The sequence below is a fragment of the Anopheles darlingi genome, chromosome 3 (genome assembly GCF_943734745.1).
Source record: "Anopheles darlingi chromosome 3, idAnoDarlMG_H_01, whole genome shotgun sequence".
NCBI classification, from domain to species: Eukaryota; Metazoa; Arthropoda; class Insecta; order Diptera; family Culicidae; genus Anopheles; species Anopheles darlingi.
Window position 1 is genome coordinate 22,413,967 of NC_064875.1, and position 15,000 is coordinate 22,428,966.

Below are 15,000 nucleotides of genomic sequence, written 5' to 3' on the forward strand. Positions count from 1 at the left end.
TTTTTTAAAAGGTATTTCAATGAAAAATACTTTATTAGGTACTGCTTTAATATTCTGGCGTCTAACAGTGCAACTAAAATCAGCATGGTTCAATCTAAATAACGGCATTTCTTTTCTTCCAGGACAAGTGCCAGAGGGAATGCGGAACGAGCCGGAGGCTGTGTTTGGTCCGCTGTTCGATCTACTGCTAGAGCTAGCGACCAGCAGTACACCGGCTTCAACGGCCACCAGCGGCTGGTCATCGCTGGCTTGCTCGACACTACTTTCCTTGGCCATCGCCAAGGGTGATACCGGGCGTATAGTGCGAGCCGTGGCCGCCATTCTAATGAGTTCGACTCATACTGGCAACGCAACGATCGGTGGTGGCACCGGTAGCGGCGGTTCCGTACAGATGCCCCAAAGTGTGGCCAAACTGCAGCGAACGATCTACTCGATGGCCACCGGACGGGCCACGATAGCGGACTACTTCCGGTGCGGTGTACCACGGGGCTGCCTGATCGGTGAGTTCCGGCTACCGCTGGAATCGTCGAGCGTCTATTCGGTCGCCTCGGATGGAAAATTTCTGTACTTGGTGACGGCGAAGGGATTGCTCAAGATCGGTTCCGGTTTTAATGGAACTCAAGAGGGATTAATTTATGGTGCCGTCACTATCACCATGGCTAAACACGAGCTTCCGGGATGGATTGGTTATGCTGGCGTAAGTACACATGGAATCGTCGACGTTCGCAGGACCGTAGTTGATCGTGTATTCTACTTGCAGGGCAAACTGTACTACGGACGTATCAGTAAGACGAACGTGAACAATGGCTGGACGTTCCAGTTGTACGATCCAGCCACGTTGGCAGCACTAGGCACGGTTCAAACGGCACCCATTCCCACACTACAGCGCCGCTATGGTCAACTGTTTTCCGATGGCGATGCCATCTGCTGGCTCGGTGCCGTATCGGACGGTGGCTCGGACCTAGAGGATCAGGAGGAAGACATTCTGGTCGTGAAGCAGCTGTATCCACCCGTCTCCAACGTCACTTCGAGCGCAATACCGGGTCCAACGGAAATACGGCCCGAACTAAGGCTAAAGTTGGCCAAAAACCGTTATCACACCTACGGTTGGGCAGCTTTTGAGGAAGAACTCGGAGATAATGTGGCAGCAGGCGTTGGTGGGGCTGCTGGTGCTGCCGGTACTGCTGGTCCTTCCACAACCACCGTCGTGGCACCACCCGTTTTAGACGGCAATCCACAGCAAGGTGGAGCCATTCAGTCGATCTCTTGTGGCAAAGAGTTTGGTTTGGTGCTAGTAGATGATGGAACGGGTGGAGGAGTGACCGGCAATGGGGGCAAGGTGTTCTATTGGGGCCGCGGAACAGCACTTGGCTTGAAATTGTCAGCTAACATGGCTGGCGGAGCGAGCTGCGTCATGAGTGCACCGAAAGCTACGGTGACGATGAAGCTAACGGAACTGACGGCGCTTCCCAAGGGTATCAGCTACTTTCGACAGGTGGTCGTTGGTCATGAGGCTAACCATGGGCTACTGTTGACCAACGATGGCACCGTGTACTTCACCGGGACAGCCAAGCGTGGGGAAGACGGTGAACTGGCCAAGACTAACCGGCGTCAACCGAAAGCGATCAAACCGAAGCGTCTGAACAAGCTGGATGGTCATTCGGTTACGTTCGTTGCATGTAACAATGGTAAGTTTGCGATTGTTTGTTGTTGCTCATCGATGTAATCGATGATTATGAATCATTTGCTTTTTCTATTCTACCAGGTACGTCGGCTTTCGTTACGAAGGAAGGCAAACTGATTATGTACGGCAAGGATACGAACTATTGTGAACCGAACGGTGTTGTGGGAGGTCTGACCGATGTGGTCATCCGGAAGGTAGCGCTCGGGAAGGCACACTGCGTTGCTGTGGATGCACTCGGGCAACTCTACACGTTTGGTCTCAACAATAAGGGCCAATGTGGACGCAAATTCCAGCGTGAACGTAATGGTAAGTTGCTGCCTGCTTCCGAGTAACGAAATGATGGTTCTACATTCCTTCATGATTATTTTTCTTTTACTTGAAGTGGATGAATCGGCAACGACCAACAATCCGTCAAACATCCCTTCAACCAATCCACCGAACGGTGCACCGGCAAGTCTAACCGGGACTCAGACTTGTAACGCTTGTCACGTGGGGCCACCGCCATCAAATGCCGGTAACGATCACCAAGCACCGCCTGGATCAAGTTCAAGCAAGTGTGGCTGTGGATGTGGTTGCTGTTGTCACTGCGGTGCCGGTGGAGGGACGACCACAACGACCGCACCCCTATCAACTGCCACCGATCCTGATACACCACGGATCGTGCCTGTTCCGCCGCAGCGTGTGGAGCTGCCACATCTTAGTTCCGATAGCCGGCGTTCACCGATCGTTACGCAGATCGCTTGCGGTCAGCATCACTCGTTGGTCCTCACGTCAACTGGGGAGGTATTTAGCTTTGGCTCGAACCAGTACGGACAGCTGGGTACGGGGGATTTGCAGGCACCGGCCGGTGGACGTCCCTATCTGATACGCTTCCCATCTGGTGCCGGAACAATCGTTTCGGTAGCGGCCGGAAGCAACCATTCGGTGGTGCTCACTAGCCGTGGGGCGGTCTATACGTTCGGTAACTTTCACAAGGGTCAGCTGGGCCGAGAAGCACCAGGTGGTGGTGTAACCGGTGGCGGTAGTGATGGTGGCAACTTCTTCTGGCACTGTGCACCGGTTGCTATAGATTCGTTTGGACCGGGAACAGGTCGACGGGCCTCGTGGATTGCGGCCAGCGGTGATCAGACGTACATCAAGGTGGAAGAATCGCTCATCAATGGGGCAGCGTTGGCAAAATACAGTGTCACCGCCGATCGAACGACCATTTGTAAGTACCATGCATTGTTATTTCGTTTTATTAATCACCTTATGCCATTTGCTCCGTTACCTTATCATTACCGTGTTTTCTTTCTTTGTTTTGAAGATTAATTTCAATTATTTTTTGTGTTTTTTAAGTCTCCTTTCATATTTCAGAGCACTTTTATCGTTTCAGTAATTTTTCTCTGCTTAATTTACATATCATTTAAATAGATATAACGTTTTGGATACAAGGGCAAACTTTTAAAATCTATTCGCTCACAACTTTTTTCTTTATTTGGTTAAAAATATGAAATAATTTAAGTAGCATGATCAGCCATCCCTAAAGACCCAAACTACATAACAATAGGCATACTAGACATAAGATTAGAAAGGTTGGGCTATTTAACTATATCTCTGTTTCTCTTCTAATCTCTTAGTACTGATTCCCTGCAATCAACCGCAGCTAACGGGATCGATAACGATCGATCGACGCACCGGTCACTGTCGGGCACATCGGACGAATCAGTTCGATGCTCGAACCGAGCTGGGTGCCGGATCCATACAGCCAGTACTCAAGGATGCTTACCGCCGCAATGTCGCTGCCCGCTGGCACTTTTCCTTCACGCTCGATCCTCTATTTAACGTTCTCTGGGCCTACGATGCGATACGGAAGCGGATGCTGATTTTCAACCCGATCGCGGCCGAGATGTATCGTCGAAAGGCGAAGCGTAAGCAACGATCACAGCACCAGGAAACAGCGGGGGATGCACCGGAGGGGGTAGACAGACAGGACACCGGACGACCGAGTGGATCCACTGAACCACTCAGTGTGTTGAGTCCGGAGATTGCGTTGCCACAACGGTGGCATGGTTGTGAGGTACCTCGCTTCCAGCTTGCCCTCAATTTGCTCGCCTGTCTGGATGTGCTGACGGAGGCAACGGAACGGTTGGGCGCCACTGGCCAATGGCCACCGTTTGAGCAAGCATTGGATGGATCATCAACGGTTGGAGGTGGTGGTTCGACTTCTTCACCGCTCGATGGTAACGTGAACGTCAATGCAGCGGATTGGTTTTCCGGTGCTCGCGGTGGTAAGTGAAAGGAAAGCTTGGAATCTCGATCCCTTCGTTATATTCTCACTAATCGTCGTACTATTTCGTAGCATTCAGTGCCAGTGGTCGCCAAGTGAAATTATGTGAGCTGCCCGGTGGAGATGATGATCCGCTAGAGGAAGAGCTTCCAAGCGATCAACATCGCTCGGCCCTCCTGACACCAACGTTCGGTGCCGGAGCCGGTATTGACGAGGAATCCCCTGGGAATCGTTGGAACATCGGTCCATCCCAGGATGAAAATGCTGCTGGGGCTGGCTCGGGAGTGCTAAATGGTGGTGCAGGCGATGCTCGATTTCCATTCCGTTCTGGACGAACCAAACCTCCAACGGCCAGCAGTAATACGACAGCGGGTGTTCAGTATCGTCGCAAGAAACCAGCCACACCAACGATAATGGCGCCCGGATCGAACGTCTCGAGTGGTATGCAGAGCAGTGCCAGTATGGACGAGAGCATCATTCCGCTCTGTCCAATATCGCGACGCTTTGCCACCGGTATCAACCGGGAAACGCTCGAATCGCTAACGGAACTGTTAAGCTGGGCCTGGAACGCATTCCGTAATCTGTCCGGAGAGCAGAAGAAGGGCACAAAGTCGGGTGCGGCGTACAATCCGCTCACTCCCAACGGAGCAGGACTTTTCGGAGAGGCTAAGGTACTGGACGTCGTACAGGAGCGGATCTAACGAATACCGGAACTAACATTGTCCTTTCCTCATTTTCCTTTCAGCTGATCGTTCGTCTTTCGTTCATCTGTCGTGCGTGTTTGCGCTTGCTGCGACGCTACCTCAACGCCATCTACCATCCAACGGGATCACGCACCACGACGGCAGACAACGAGGATGGTGATCTTCAGTCGGAGGACGGAGTACTACGATCGGAGTATCTGCATGCCGCACCACCATTCGGATCGGGCCATCACGCCGGCAGCACGACTAGCTACTCACCGATGTCCTCCTCGGGGCCGGGGATGCCAACGGGTGCTACCGGTAGCCATCAAACGTTAGCGGCCGCCGTCATCGAAATCCGTACACTACTGATCGACATTCTGGCCGATCGGGTTACGCTGCCGGTGATGGAGCGCACGATGCGAAGGCGCGTTTCCCGCGCCAAACGCGAAGTGTTGGCCGAGTGTCACCGTACATTCGTCCGGTGTTTCGACATCTTCTATCCTACGCCGGCACTGAAGTGGGATGTACTGTGCCGTCGGTTGCTGCTGCTACGGGAAGCCGATAGCAATACGCATGATATCATCGGTGGGAAGCCTGCGGTCGATCGGTATCGTTATAGCTACGGACCAGTTGGAGGAGGTAGCAGTAGCACACCGACTTCTGCTGCTGCTGCTACGGGAGGTAGTGTAGTAGCTGGTGGACGCCTTCTACTCAGTGCCATTCTGGCTGGTCTTTGCCAACCATCGGTAAATCTGAGGGTCACTTTCTCGATCCTTTCGGCGGGACCAGCACCGTCAGTTTCATCACGACCTACTTCTGGGACCTCCGGCGCACTGCTCATTTCACGAAATCGTGATCTGTTGGCCAGTTTGATCGAGCAGATGACGGCTACGGTGGCGACAGGTACGTCGGTACACTCGGATGGCCACAGCGGAGGAGGTGGTAGTGCTACACCGCATCATCATGCACACGCTCCTCAACATCCGCAACACCATCTGCCCGATTGGCACTTCCGTGATGTGCTCGAGCTGTTACTGGAACTTGTGTCGGATCCGGTGAGACGTAAGCTGGACCGCATTGGACGGCATCGGCGGCGTGGAAGTAGTAGCAGTGGTAGTAGTGCCGGCAGCAACACTAGCAGCGGTGGTAGTAGCTGCCGTAGTAGTGAAGATGTCGACTACGATTATGAGCTCGAGGAGAATGAATCGGGTGATGGATTGGCGGCCACGGTTGGTGGTCATGGTCACCGTCAGCAGTATGGTGCCGGGGAAGCCGATTACCCGGATCGTGAGACGGATCTGGGGCGCACTTCAGTTGCCAGTCATCGAATGGATGCGTCCACTGGTGGTGTTGGTGGCAGCATGGACGCCGCTGCTGGTGCTGGTGGTAGCGATTGTGAGGATGATGATAGCGAGCAGGATGACGAGCAGGATGATGATGAGCAGAGTCAGGAACGGTTGTTGATACGGAACGGATGTCGCTTGCTGGCGAAACTGCTGTCGGAGATTATCCACCATGGTTGTGATCCGCTCGAGCAACGATCGGCTTGTGAACGTGGTGTTAGCGGAGGTACCGGCGGCGGTGGTGGTAGTAATGGAGATCAGGATCCGGACTCGGGAACTGGAGGAACGACGGCGAGTGATCTGATGATACCACCGCTGCTGGGCAGCAATCGCCTTTTCAGCACTGGGAGTCGCTTCGGAAAGATCGATCTCGGGAAGACATGGAATACTGGGAACTTTGGACCGGATGCCATTGCGTTCACCGTCGATCGGGCTGGCATTTCGATTGCTGGAGCATGTGTAAGGCTTGATGCTGGGAAGTGACTGGGGCAAGAACGTACTCGGTATTAAGCATTTCTCTCTATTGTAGGTTTACTCGGGATCGGGAAGTTACGAGTATCAGCTGGAACTGCTGTATGATAGCCATCACTCGACCCACTCACACACACACTACTCACACTCGCACCGCTGGGAGGTGCTGGAGTCGATCGTCGGATCGTACGATCAAACGGCTGTTCGTCAGCATATGGCCGAGTTGCGGTTCAATCGTGCCGTTCTACTGAAGGACAACCATCGGTACGCCCTGCGGCTCTGCAGTCAGGGTGCCCGGACACTGTCCGGTGATTGTGGCCAATCATCGCTGCGCGGTCCATGCGGTACGGTTACGTTCCGATTCTATCCTTGCGATCTCAGCTTCAACGGTACAACGCCAGCTCGTGGCCAGATACCGGCCATCCTGTACTACAGCACACCGAGCGGAGCTGCTGGGTTTCAGGGACTAAGTACCGCTCCATTGGCCAACGCTGGAGTAGGTCTCCGAGAGCTGGGCAACGGTAGGACACAAGCCCGTGATCTGGCACTGGAAGTGGCCCGTGCCATTGTCGGTCGCTGCCGAGAGCTGTTGACCGTGGCCCATGAGTTGGCACTCTGGACATCGCCATCGGGAGCCGGGTTGCGGGCACCTTCCTCATCGGAAAGCTCTTCCACGCCTTCCTCGACGTCCGCTTCTTCGGCTGGTGTGATCGGGGGCATCGTTGGCGGTATCGGTAACGTTGGTGCTGGTGCTGGTGGTGTTGGGGTAGCGATCGATTCCGAGCATAACATTACCCCGATCGAGGAACATCTCGACGTTGGCTCGACCGGTTTAGTGAGTGTGATCGCATCGAATGTTGCGGCCACAACGACAACGATCGAGCGGACGCGGCGTACAATCGGGAAGGTACTACCGAAGGGATTGCTAGAAACGTTACGCGTTGGAACCGGTGGTAGCGGTCAGATGTCCGGTGTTGCTGCTGCTGCTGGTGGTGGTAGCGCGTCAACTGCTACGGCTGCTTCTGGTGTTCCGTACGATCCGTACGAGATTGATTCTGCTTCCGAAGCAACGGTTGGTGCGATCATTGGTCCGGCTAATGCTTCATCGGCCGCCAGCGGCATTGGCATGTCGGCGAATGGGAACGAAATGGAACTAGGCCCAGGCAGTGGCGCTAGTCAGCTAATGCCCGTCACGATACGTAGGCGTACTGTTTGGGATCTGTTCCGTTCCCGAGCGACCCGTTGCCCTTCGGTGGTAAACTGTCTGTTCCGCTATCTACTGCCGCTGACGCTCGCTCAGCTGGAACGCTGCATTCGGATGGATCTGAAGGTATCGGTGGAGGTGCTGGCGATGGTACAGGACATTCTACCACCGATTACGGCACTCAATGAGCTGCGCCGTCAGCGCACATCCTCCGGTGGGCTCAGCAAAACGATGTCCAGCATTGGCACTACGATAACGACGAGCTCAGCGACGAGCATCAACACCACGAGCCAGCACTACTGCATTCTAGAGAGCGATCACCCGTACAAGACGGCCAGTATCACGGCTTACCGGGTACGTTTTCCCGTGACGGTCCGTTGGATGTGTCTTACCTTCGATGCACAGTGCGGTACGGTACAGGAGGAGGATCGAGTGAAGGTGAAAATCCCTTCGAATCGATCTGGCGTCGATCGTGACACCGGCGATGAGTGGTGTACGGTGCGGATGTACAACACACCGTCACGCTGGTCTTATGGTGGCCCGGGTCGAGCGATGGTACTACCCGGACGAGAGGTTGAAGTGTCGCTGGAAGCTTGCTCTACATACGTGAACGAACCGAAACATCCAGCGTACGGTTTCCGGTGTCTTGTGATTGGCTACGAAAACGTGGAGCAACCGTCAACGGAACCGGTGATCTGTGGAACTGGTACCGGTCGTACTGGTGACCTTCAGCAGCAGCAGCATCATCGTCATCATCAAGCCAGCATGGAGTTACCGATGGCCGGGTGCACAACCGGTGGTACGTTGATTGTGCTGGAACAGGAGCTAGCACACCTTGGTGGCCGCTGCAGTCGCAATCTATTACGGAGGGAGCTACGCTTCGATGATGATCCGGACGATCGTTTGACGGATGCGGAGGCGGCCACGATCGACCGGTACGGTAGCACGCTTCTTGCCAAGGGACTCATGGTACCGGATGCGATGCTAACCATCCGGAATGCACTCGATTGCCATCTACCAGTGCTGTAAGTACAATCTCTTTTTTCACAATCTCTCTCTCACATTGTATCAGGTTAGGAATAGTTGGTCACTAATGGCCACTTGAGACTAGCGGGTTACGGTCTTCATCAGACCGTTTTATGGAGATCGCGTTGAACCGTTGCTCGATCGGTCCATTAGAAGTCGGTCTTGAGGGTACCGACCGTTTCCAGCTTGAGCATAATCTGCGTCTCACGGTATGTGCGTGGTGCTGGATGCACTAGGCCCTGCTCCAACAGTAGCATACGCTGTCGTTTCTTCTGGTGGCGATAGAACACGAACCCTCCGATCAAACCACCGATCAGCGTCACACCGAGCAGCGTCGACAGGACGATGATCAGTACGAGATCGGGTCCGGTCGCATCACAACCTTCCTGCTGCCGAAACTCTTCGATCGAGATGTACGATTCCGGATCATCGTGTCCACTGACGGCGAATGGTCGCAGGAAGAAGATCTCCTGTTGCCATTGTGATGCCCCGGCGAGGTTCGTGCTGTCACAAGTGGCCATCTCGGCAATCCGAAGTGACTGCAAATTTACGGTAAAGTTACGTGGAATGTGGAAGAAGCTGCTGCTGCCAACGGCAGCACTTGACCCCGGTACCACCAGCTCATCGATTTGGTTCCTTTCCAGCACAAGCGTTGGCTGTGCGTTCCAGGCCGTTTCGTTCGATATCGTTAATCCTAGATGGAAAGAGGGGATTATGAGTGATAAGAGAAAAACCAAACTTTCGGTTCGCAGTCACGTGACGCGCAGTCCCTTACCACGAAACAGATTCGGTGATAGCTGCCCAAACACATTGCCGATCATTGAAACACGGCTAGTGACGGCCAGCTGGAATGCTTCGTCCGCCATTGAAGCGTTGAACACGTTGTTCTGAAGCACCAGTTCGTTGGTACCTGTTGAGCGTCCCACCAAACAAATGGCCATTAGTGAAAAGGGCTCCTCTTTGGAGACTAGCGTATGCGTGGTACTTACTACTCTCGGTAATGGCGGCCGGAAGGATTGGCTGCAAAAAGGTGGAATCGCTGATACGGATCGTTTCGGCCACTACGACACCCTGCCAGCCCTGGGAGGTCCAGGAATCGTGCATGGTGACATTTTGCAGCAGAAGCTCCTCCATCTGTGCTCGCTTGAATGCATGGCGCGCAAATCGACCGATTGCACTGTCACGAAACGTGAGCTGGCGCAATCGAATGCCGATCGCTAGTGGCCGAACCACACCGATAGAGGAGGCAGAAGAGAACTGGATCGATCGTAGCCCAGCACCGTGGAACGCGTTGGCGGGCAGTTCCTCTATGTGGCAACGCTCGAAATGAAGCTCGATCGGTCCGAGTACCGGATGACGATCGCGTGGATCGGGATTGGGTACGCGCGATTGGCTAGTGATCTCGAATGCAAACGATTCCAGCGTAAGCTGTTCGATGTTCAGGAATCGTACGGTGCGCGGTAGAAATCCGGAGCGCAGCGCACGGAACGTACCGGTCGGAACGTGTAGCTGGCCGCAGTTGCGTATCAGTATGTCGGTTGCAACGGTGGTAGCCTCGAATGGTGGTAGCGTAAAGGCAGCCTACGAGCAGAGATTAAGGTGATGAGTCAACGAGCGGCGAGCTCGACTAATCTGAGAATTACTCTGGTAATGTTTGCCCCGTCTCGTCACACCCTGGGCAAGGCGCCACACCTTGGGTACTGCCATGTTGACTCATTCAATTTACGCGCTGCCCTAGTTCTCACCTGTTGGTCTGAGATAGTCGTCTTCTGACAATCGCACATCAGCACGCGATCACAGCTGGGCGTGCCACTGCACAGTCGCCTGGCACCCGGTTCACTGGCAATCCATCTTCTCAGTGCCTCACCATCGATCCGTTCACAGTGTAGCGGTTCGAAGGAAAGCGGCTCCAGTTGCTCCTGTTCACCGGTGGCCACCGGTGTGAAGGGGTAGAGAATGGCCAACAGAAGCCAGAATATCGAACATCGTCCCGTGAACGATGCCATCGCGATGCGCGAGATGTTGATGACTAGTCACGACTGCCAGGTAGCGGCCGATTCTCTCTCTACTCGGTGTAGGTACTCGAAAAAAGGGTTTCACTTATCGAAGGGTTTTTCAACCTTCCCGTTATGATAACAAATGGGTAGCAAATGGGTGTCACATATACGCATACATGCCAAGCGGACAAATCTGCTGTGCAAGCACAGACTGTCACCGTCCTCATATGCGACGGCGACGACGACGACGACGACGACGCCGTTTATCGTACGCAGTGCTGGCGAAGGTCTTGCGATAAGATAAGAACGCACCGAAAGCACGCACACGATTGCGCTGGGGCAGATGTATTTGCCGTAGAGGCAGGTAAATTTTGGCAGTTGGAGTTGTCGTTGCCAAAAAAACGCGTCTCCGGTATGCAAACGAAAGTTTCGATGGTTTGTGGGGTCGTCCTTTACTCCCGCTATGGAAAGGCCCGAAGTTTATGGTAGATCAGGCCTTTTAGACCCCAATTTCTCCATATAAAGACCCCATACTATTTCTATTTTACATTTGGTGTGCCGATCATGACGATCGGTATCTGATATATAATCATCCTGCCTAGTTGCTGATCTTCTCTTACTGCATTTCCTAAGGCGGTTACACGTAATCCATGTCGGGTTCGGCTCAAAAGAGAAAAGATCTTGTAGATGCGCTTAACGTTTTCAATATCGATCACTCGTTTCTATACACATTATTTATTGCCACCATACATTTGTTCACTTATGCCACCGCCGCCACCACTTTCCCCGATGGCGGTAATGTCCTCGATGCGCACCGTTTGCATACTGCTGCCGGAATGCTCCGACCGATTGCCATCACCACCGCTCGGTCCTTCCTCGTCGAGCGGTCGTTCCTGTGTGCGCCGTTTCACTTTTTTCATCGGCAGTGCGTACGTCGGTCCTCCGCTGCTACCACCGTCCACGGCATCTAGGTATGGCGGTCGAAGCATCGTTTTACGTTCCTCCTCATCACCTCCGTCACCGAGTCTAAAATCTTCATCGTCGTCGTCGTCATCATCATCATCATCATCATCATCATCCCTATCATCGTCACCGTCCTCTGCATTACGGTTCCGGCCTGTGTTCCAGGTGCCTGCACTTCCTCCTGCTGTTGCACACGCAGGTCTCCTTTGTAAAATATCGGGTAGATTGTCCCCGTCCAGAGGGTTCAGTTGTGCCGTCGCATCTGCTATTGCGTATGGACTTATCAAGTTTCTGGTTCCTAGTTTTTGGAGGGAAGGAAAATTGGCACATGAGTTGCGATCCCGTATTGCACATCCTGTCTCACTGTTGTACTTACGAAGAGTGTGCTGTAGTAGCTGCTGTTCGTCCCTTTGAATTGGCTCGGAGTAGATACCTTCCGCCATTGGAAGTCCTGGTGGTCCGCCGAGTAGTGATCCACCATGATCGAGTGGTGCCGCATAATCACCTAGCAATCCGATCTCTGTCATGCGTACCCCTCGGGGTGCTGTTGTTGTTGTTGCTGCACGGTTCGGTTGCAGCTCATCGTAGATGTGATCGGATGGCTCGATCAGTGCCACCGTTGGAGGTGTTGCACCTGCCGCCGCCGCCGGTGGACCCAAATGGCGGTACAATATATCCGTCAGGGCGACCATCTGATCGCCGGTGATGTGATGATCGTTTAAACTTTGAATAATTAACCCGATCAACCGTACCTTCTCCTGCTCATCGTGTGGCACCCCGTTCGGTGGATTGAGCAGCTGCTGCATCGGGGCATCGATCTCGCACCAAACTTTATGGCCGAACGTTTCCCGTACCCAGTCGAGTGACGTCACAATGACACGACGCTGCAGCGAGGTAAACGAGGATCCATTGTGCGTGATTGGCTCTCGCTGTTGACTCGCCAGAGAACGGTTCGATCGTGCTGTCATGGATTGCGGCGTTCCGCCGGTTTCTCGTTGCCCGCAACGTTTTCGGATGAGCGTGGCCAGAGCCGTGCATAGCAGGAACAATAAAATGGCACCCCCACCGACTAGAAACCAGATATTGTTCCCCGGTAACCAACTACCCTGTTCCGCACTATCGAGCGAATCGATGGCATCGAGCGGTACCATGGGCGGTGGTTTGTGATGTTTCTGGTGCGCTTCCTGGCCGGAACCGGTCGCATAAGAGGAACACTTTTCCGAGCCCTGCTGGAGGCAGAACTCGGTCAGAAAGTAATGTACATTGACGCGCTGATCGGTGCCACCACCGTGTGCGTCTCCGCTCTGATTGAAGCAGTAGCGAAGGCTTTCCTCCACCTGGCACGAAGCGACGGAGGTCATCGGATAGCTAACGGTTGCGGTGGCCGGTAAACCGAACAGTTCACCGAGCCAGCTAGCGTACGCACAGTCACAGATGCGACCAAAGTGTAGCGCATCCATCCTGCAGTGGTGACCGAAGCTAAAGCTCCGAGCGTGTGCCTTGGTGAGCGTGTTATTACCGAACACACAGTGCTGGTTACCGGCGCTCGGTACGGGTTTACTATTGAGCGAAAAACCATCGAACTCTCCGAACGAGTTGCCCGTGATCGTGACATTCGTCCATTCGGTCTGGTTCAACCAATCTTTGCCCGTGCGCACGATGAAATTGTTTCTGATGCTGGTGCGGACACTTGTGAACGTTAGCGCACCCAGGGCAACATTCTCGATACTGAGGATAAGGTAAAACCGATCGTTAGGAGATAAAGAAATGTGCTCTCGCCTCCGCCAGGTACCCACGTGTTGCGCTCCAGATTGAATTCCGTCAGGCCGCTTCCATCGACGAACTGCTTATCGATTTTGCTGATAATGCAATCACTGAAAGTCAGCGAAACGCACAGCAACCGCTCAGGAATGGCTTGCTGGTGCAGTCGGTTGATCCGGCACCCGATAAACTCGATATGGTCCACCTCATTCGCACCCATGGCATCCGGCAGGATATCACTAATATTGCAGCGCTCGAAATGCAGCAGCCGAAAGGAAGCACCGAGCCGCGGCAATCGCTCGATGGTGGCATCGTGGATTTGTACCTTAAAAAAACGAAGAAAGATCGTTGTAACATTGAGGATCGCGCATTATTTCCATCATGACGTTCCGACGTTACCTTGGAGTTGCGTGAACCGACGAATGCATTCGGTTCAATCTGTAGCTTGGCCACGTGCTGTATCCAAACCTCGGCCTCGACCTTACCCAGGAACTGTTCCGTCAAATGAACGTCCCTCACGTGCGTAATATTAAGCCGATACTCGCCTGTGGAGATGATGGAGACAAGCTTTAATATCGCGAACGCGAACGGTCAAACACCGTTTGGTTTACCGCACGAAACATTCCGATTCAATACGAGTCGGCCCAGGTTCGTTACCAGCACCTCGGGATAGCTGCCATCGTTGTCACAAAGGGCACTCTCATGAAACTCGACGGTGGACCACCGTGTCCCAGCAGCGTGATGACCGTTGGCATCACCACCATCATCACCATCGATCCACAGTCGGTTAATGATGTCATGCCGGAAAAACTCGCGAGTGATCGAGAGCTGGGCACCGGCGATCAGGCGTATGTTGAGGGCCGATGCATTCGGTGGCAGGTGCAGTTGACCGTCGAGTACGAACCGACGCCGTCGTTGCTGGTGCTGATCCGTTGACACCGATGTAGTGATCGTGCTCGGTGCGACACCGATTACGGCATTGGTGCGTGTCGCATGGTCACCACCATCCAGCACGCAATCGATCGTCACGAACACACTACTGCTGGTAGTGGTACCACTGCCGCTGCCGCTGCTTCGGCAGGTGCAGTATGCATCCTCATTACAGATCGATTTACTGTCGGGCGTGCTGGTGGCACGGGCACCGAATCGGACGGAGTCAAGAGTATGCAGGAGCAGGAACAGCACGATCGTGAACCAATAACACCACCCTCCCGTCGCCCACCGTTTGCTCCTCCCCACCTGCCTCATACTGCAGTCCTATCTGTGTAATCTTCTTCTCCCTCTCACTTTCGCTCACACTCGCGATCACACGAACGCACACGATCGGGGATGCTCTTCTTCACTAATCTATCGTCACGATGGCACCCCGTTGCTGATTGGAAAACACTGTAAATGTCACATTTTCGGGTACGTGCGCTTTGCTGCAGGTGCTGCACCCAATGATGATAGCACCACCCATGGAAAGCATGAAAGGCATGGGCGCTTGGCGATCGTTGCGGTGCGTGTTTCTGCACGATCTGCTTCGGAGATCCGTCGCCGTTCGTTTTAGTGACTCATTGGCTCACAGACACACAACACATCACTGCCTGCTGGTTG

At 53.8% G+C, this 15,000-nt stretch overlaps 3 protein-coding genes across 8 annotated transcripts in view; 1 reads left to right on the forward strand and 2 right to left on the reverse strand.

Moving 5' to 3' along the window:
• The window catches only part of LOC125953727 (E3 ubiquitin-protein ligase highwire), a 26,731-nt gene that overhangs the window by 1,547 nt on the left and 10,184 nt on the right, over positions 1 to 15,000 (forward strand). The window contains exons 2-10 of the mRNA XM_049683479.1: positions 123 to 697; positions 761 to 1,688; positions 1,766 to 1,990; positions 2,067 to 2,198; positions 2,286 to 2,894; positions 3,304 to 3,954; positions 4,026 to 4,578; positions 4,710 to 6,441; positions 6,512 to 8,682. Of these exons, the coding sequence (XP_049539436.1) occupies positions 123 to 697; positions 761 to 1,688; positions 1,766 to 1,990; positions 2,067 to 2,198; positions 2,286 to 2,894; positions 3,304 to 3,954; positions 4,026 to 4,578; positions 4,710 to 6,441; positions 6,512 to 8,682 (7,576 nt within the window). The remainder of the gene's footprint in view (positions 1 to 122; positions 698 to 760; positions 1,689 to 1,765; positions 1,991 to 2,066; positions 2,199 to 2,285; positions 2,895 to 3,303; positions 3,955 to 4,025; positions 4,579 to 4,709; positions 6,442 to 6,511; positions 8,683 to 15,000) is intronic.
• On the reverse strand, positions 8,682 to 10,704 carry LOC125954914 (uncharacterized). The gene is made up of 4 exons (XM_049685592.1): positions 10,429 to 10,704; positions 9,673 to 10,264; positions 9,459 to 9,593; positions 8,682 to 9,377 (listed from the first exon to the last, which is right to left on the reverse strand). Exons 1-4 carry the CDS (start codon positions 10,687 to 10,689, stop codon positions 8,833 to 8,835), a joined length of 1,533 nt encoding a protein of 510 aa, XP_049541549.1. The 5' UTR covers positions 10,690 to 10,704; the 3' UTR covers positions 8,682 to 8,832.
• Positions 11,350 to 15,000, reverse strand: part of LOC125954909 (uncharacterized) — a 4,846-nt gene continuing 1,195 nt past the window's right edge. For all 6 annotated transcript variants that reach the window (XM_049685583.1, XM_049685580.1, XM_049685581.1 and 3 more), the window contains exons 2-6: positions 14,016 to 15,000; positions 13,804 to 13,949; positions 13,440 to 13,729; positions 12,020 to 13,371; positions 11,350 to 11,941 (exon numbers count right to left, since the gene is read on the reverse strand). The exon at positions 14,016 to 15,000 is cut by the window's right edge and continues 251 nt beyond it. In XM_049685583.1, coding sequence (XP_049541540.1) covers positions 11,412 to 11,941; positions 12,020 to 13,371; positions 13,440 to 13,729; positions 13,804 to 13,949; positions 14,016 to 14,652 — 2,955 coding nt within the window. In that variant the 5' untranslated portion in view covers positions 14,653 to 15,000 and the 3' untranslated portion in view covers positions 11,350 to 11,411. The remainder of the gene's footprint in view (positions 11,942 to 12,019; positions 13,372 to 13,439; positions 13,730 to 13,803; positions 13,950 to 14,015) is intronic.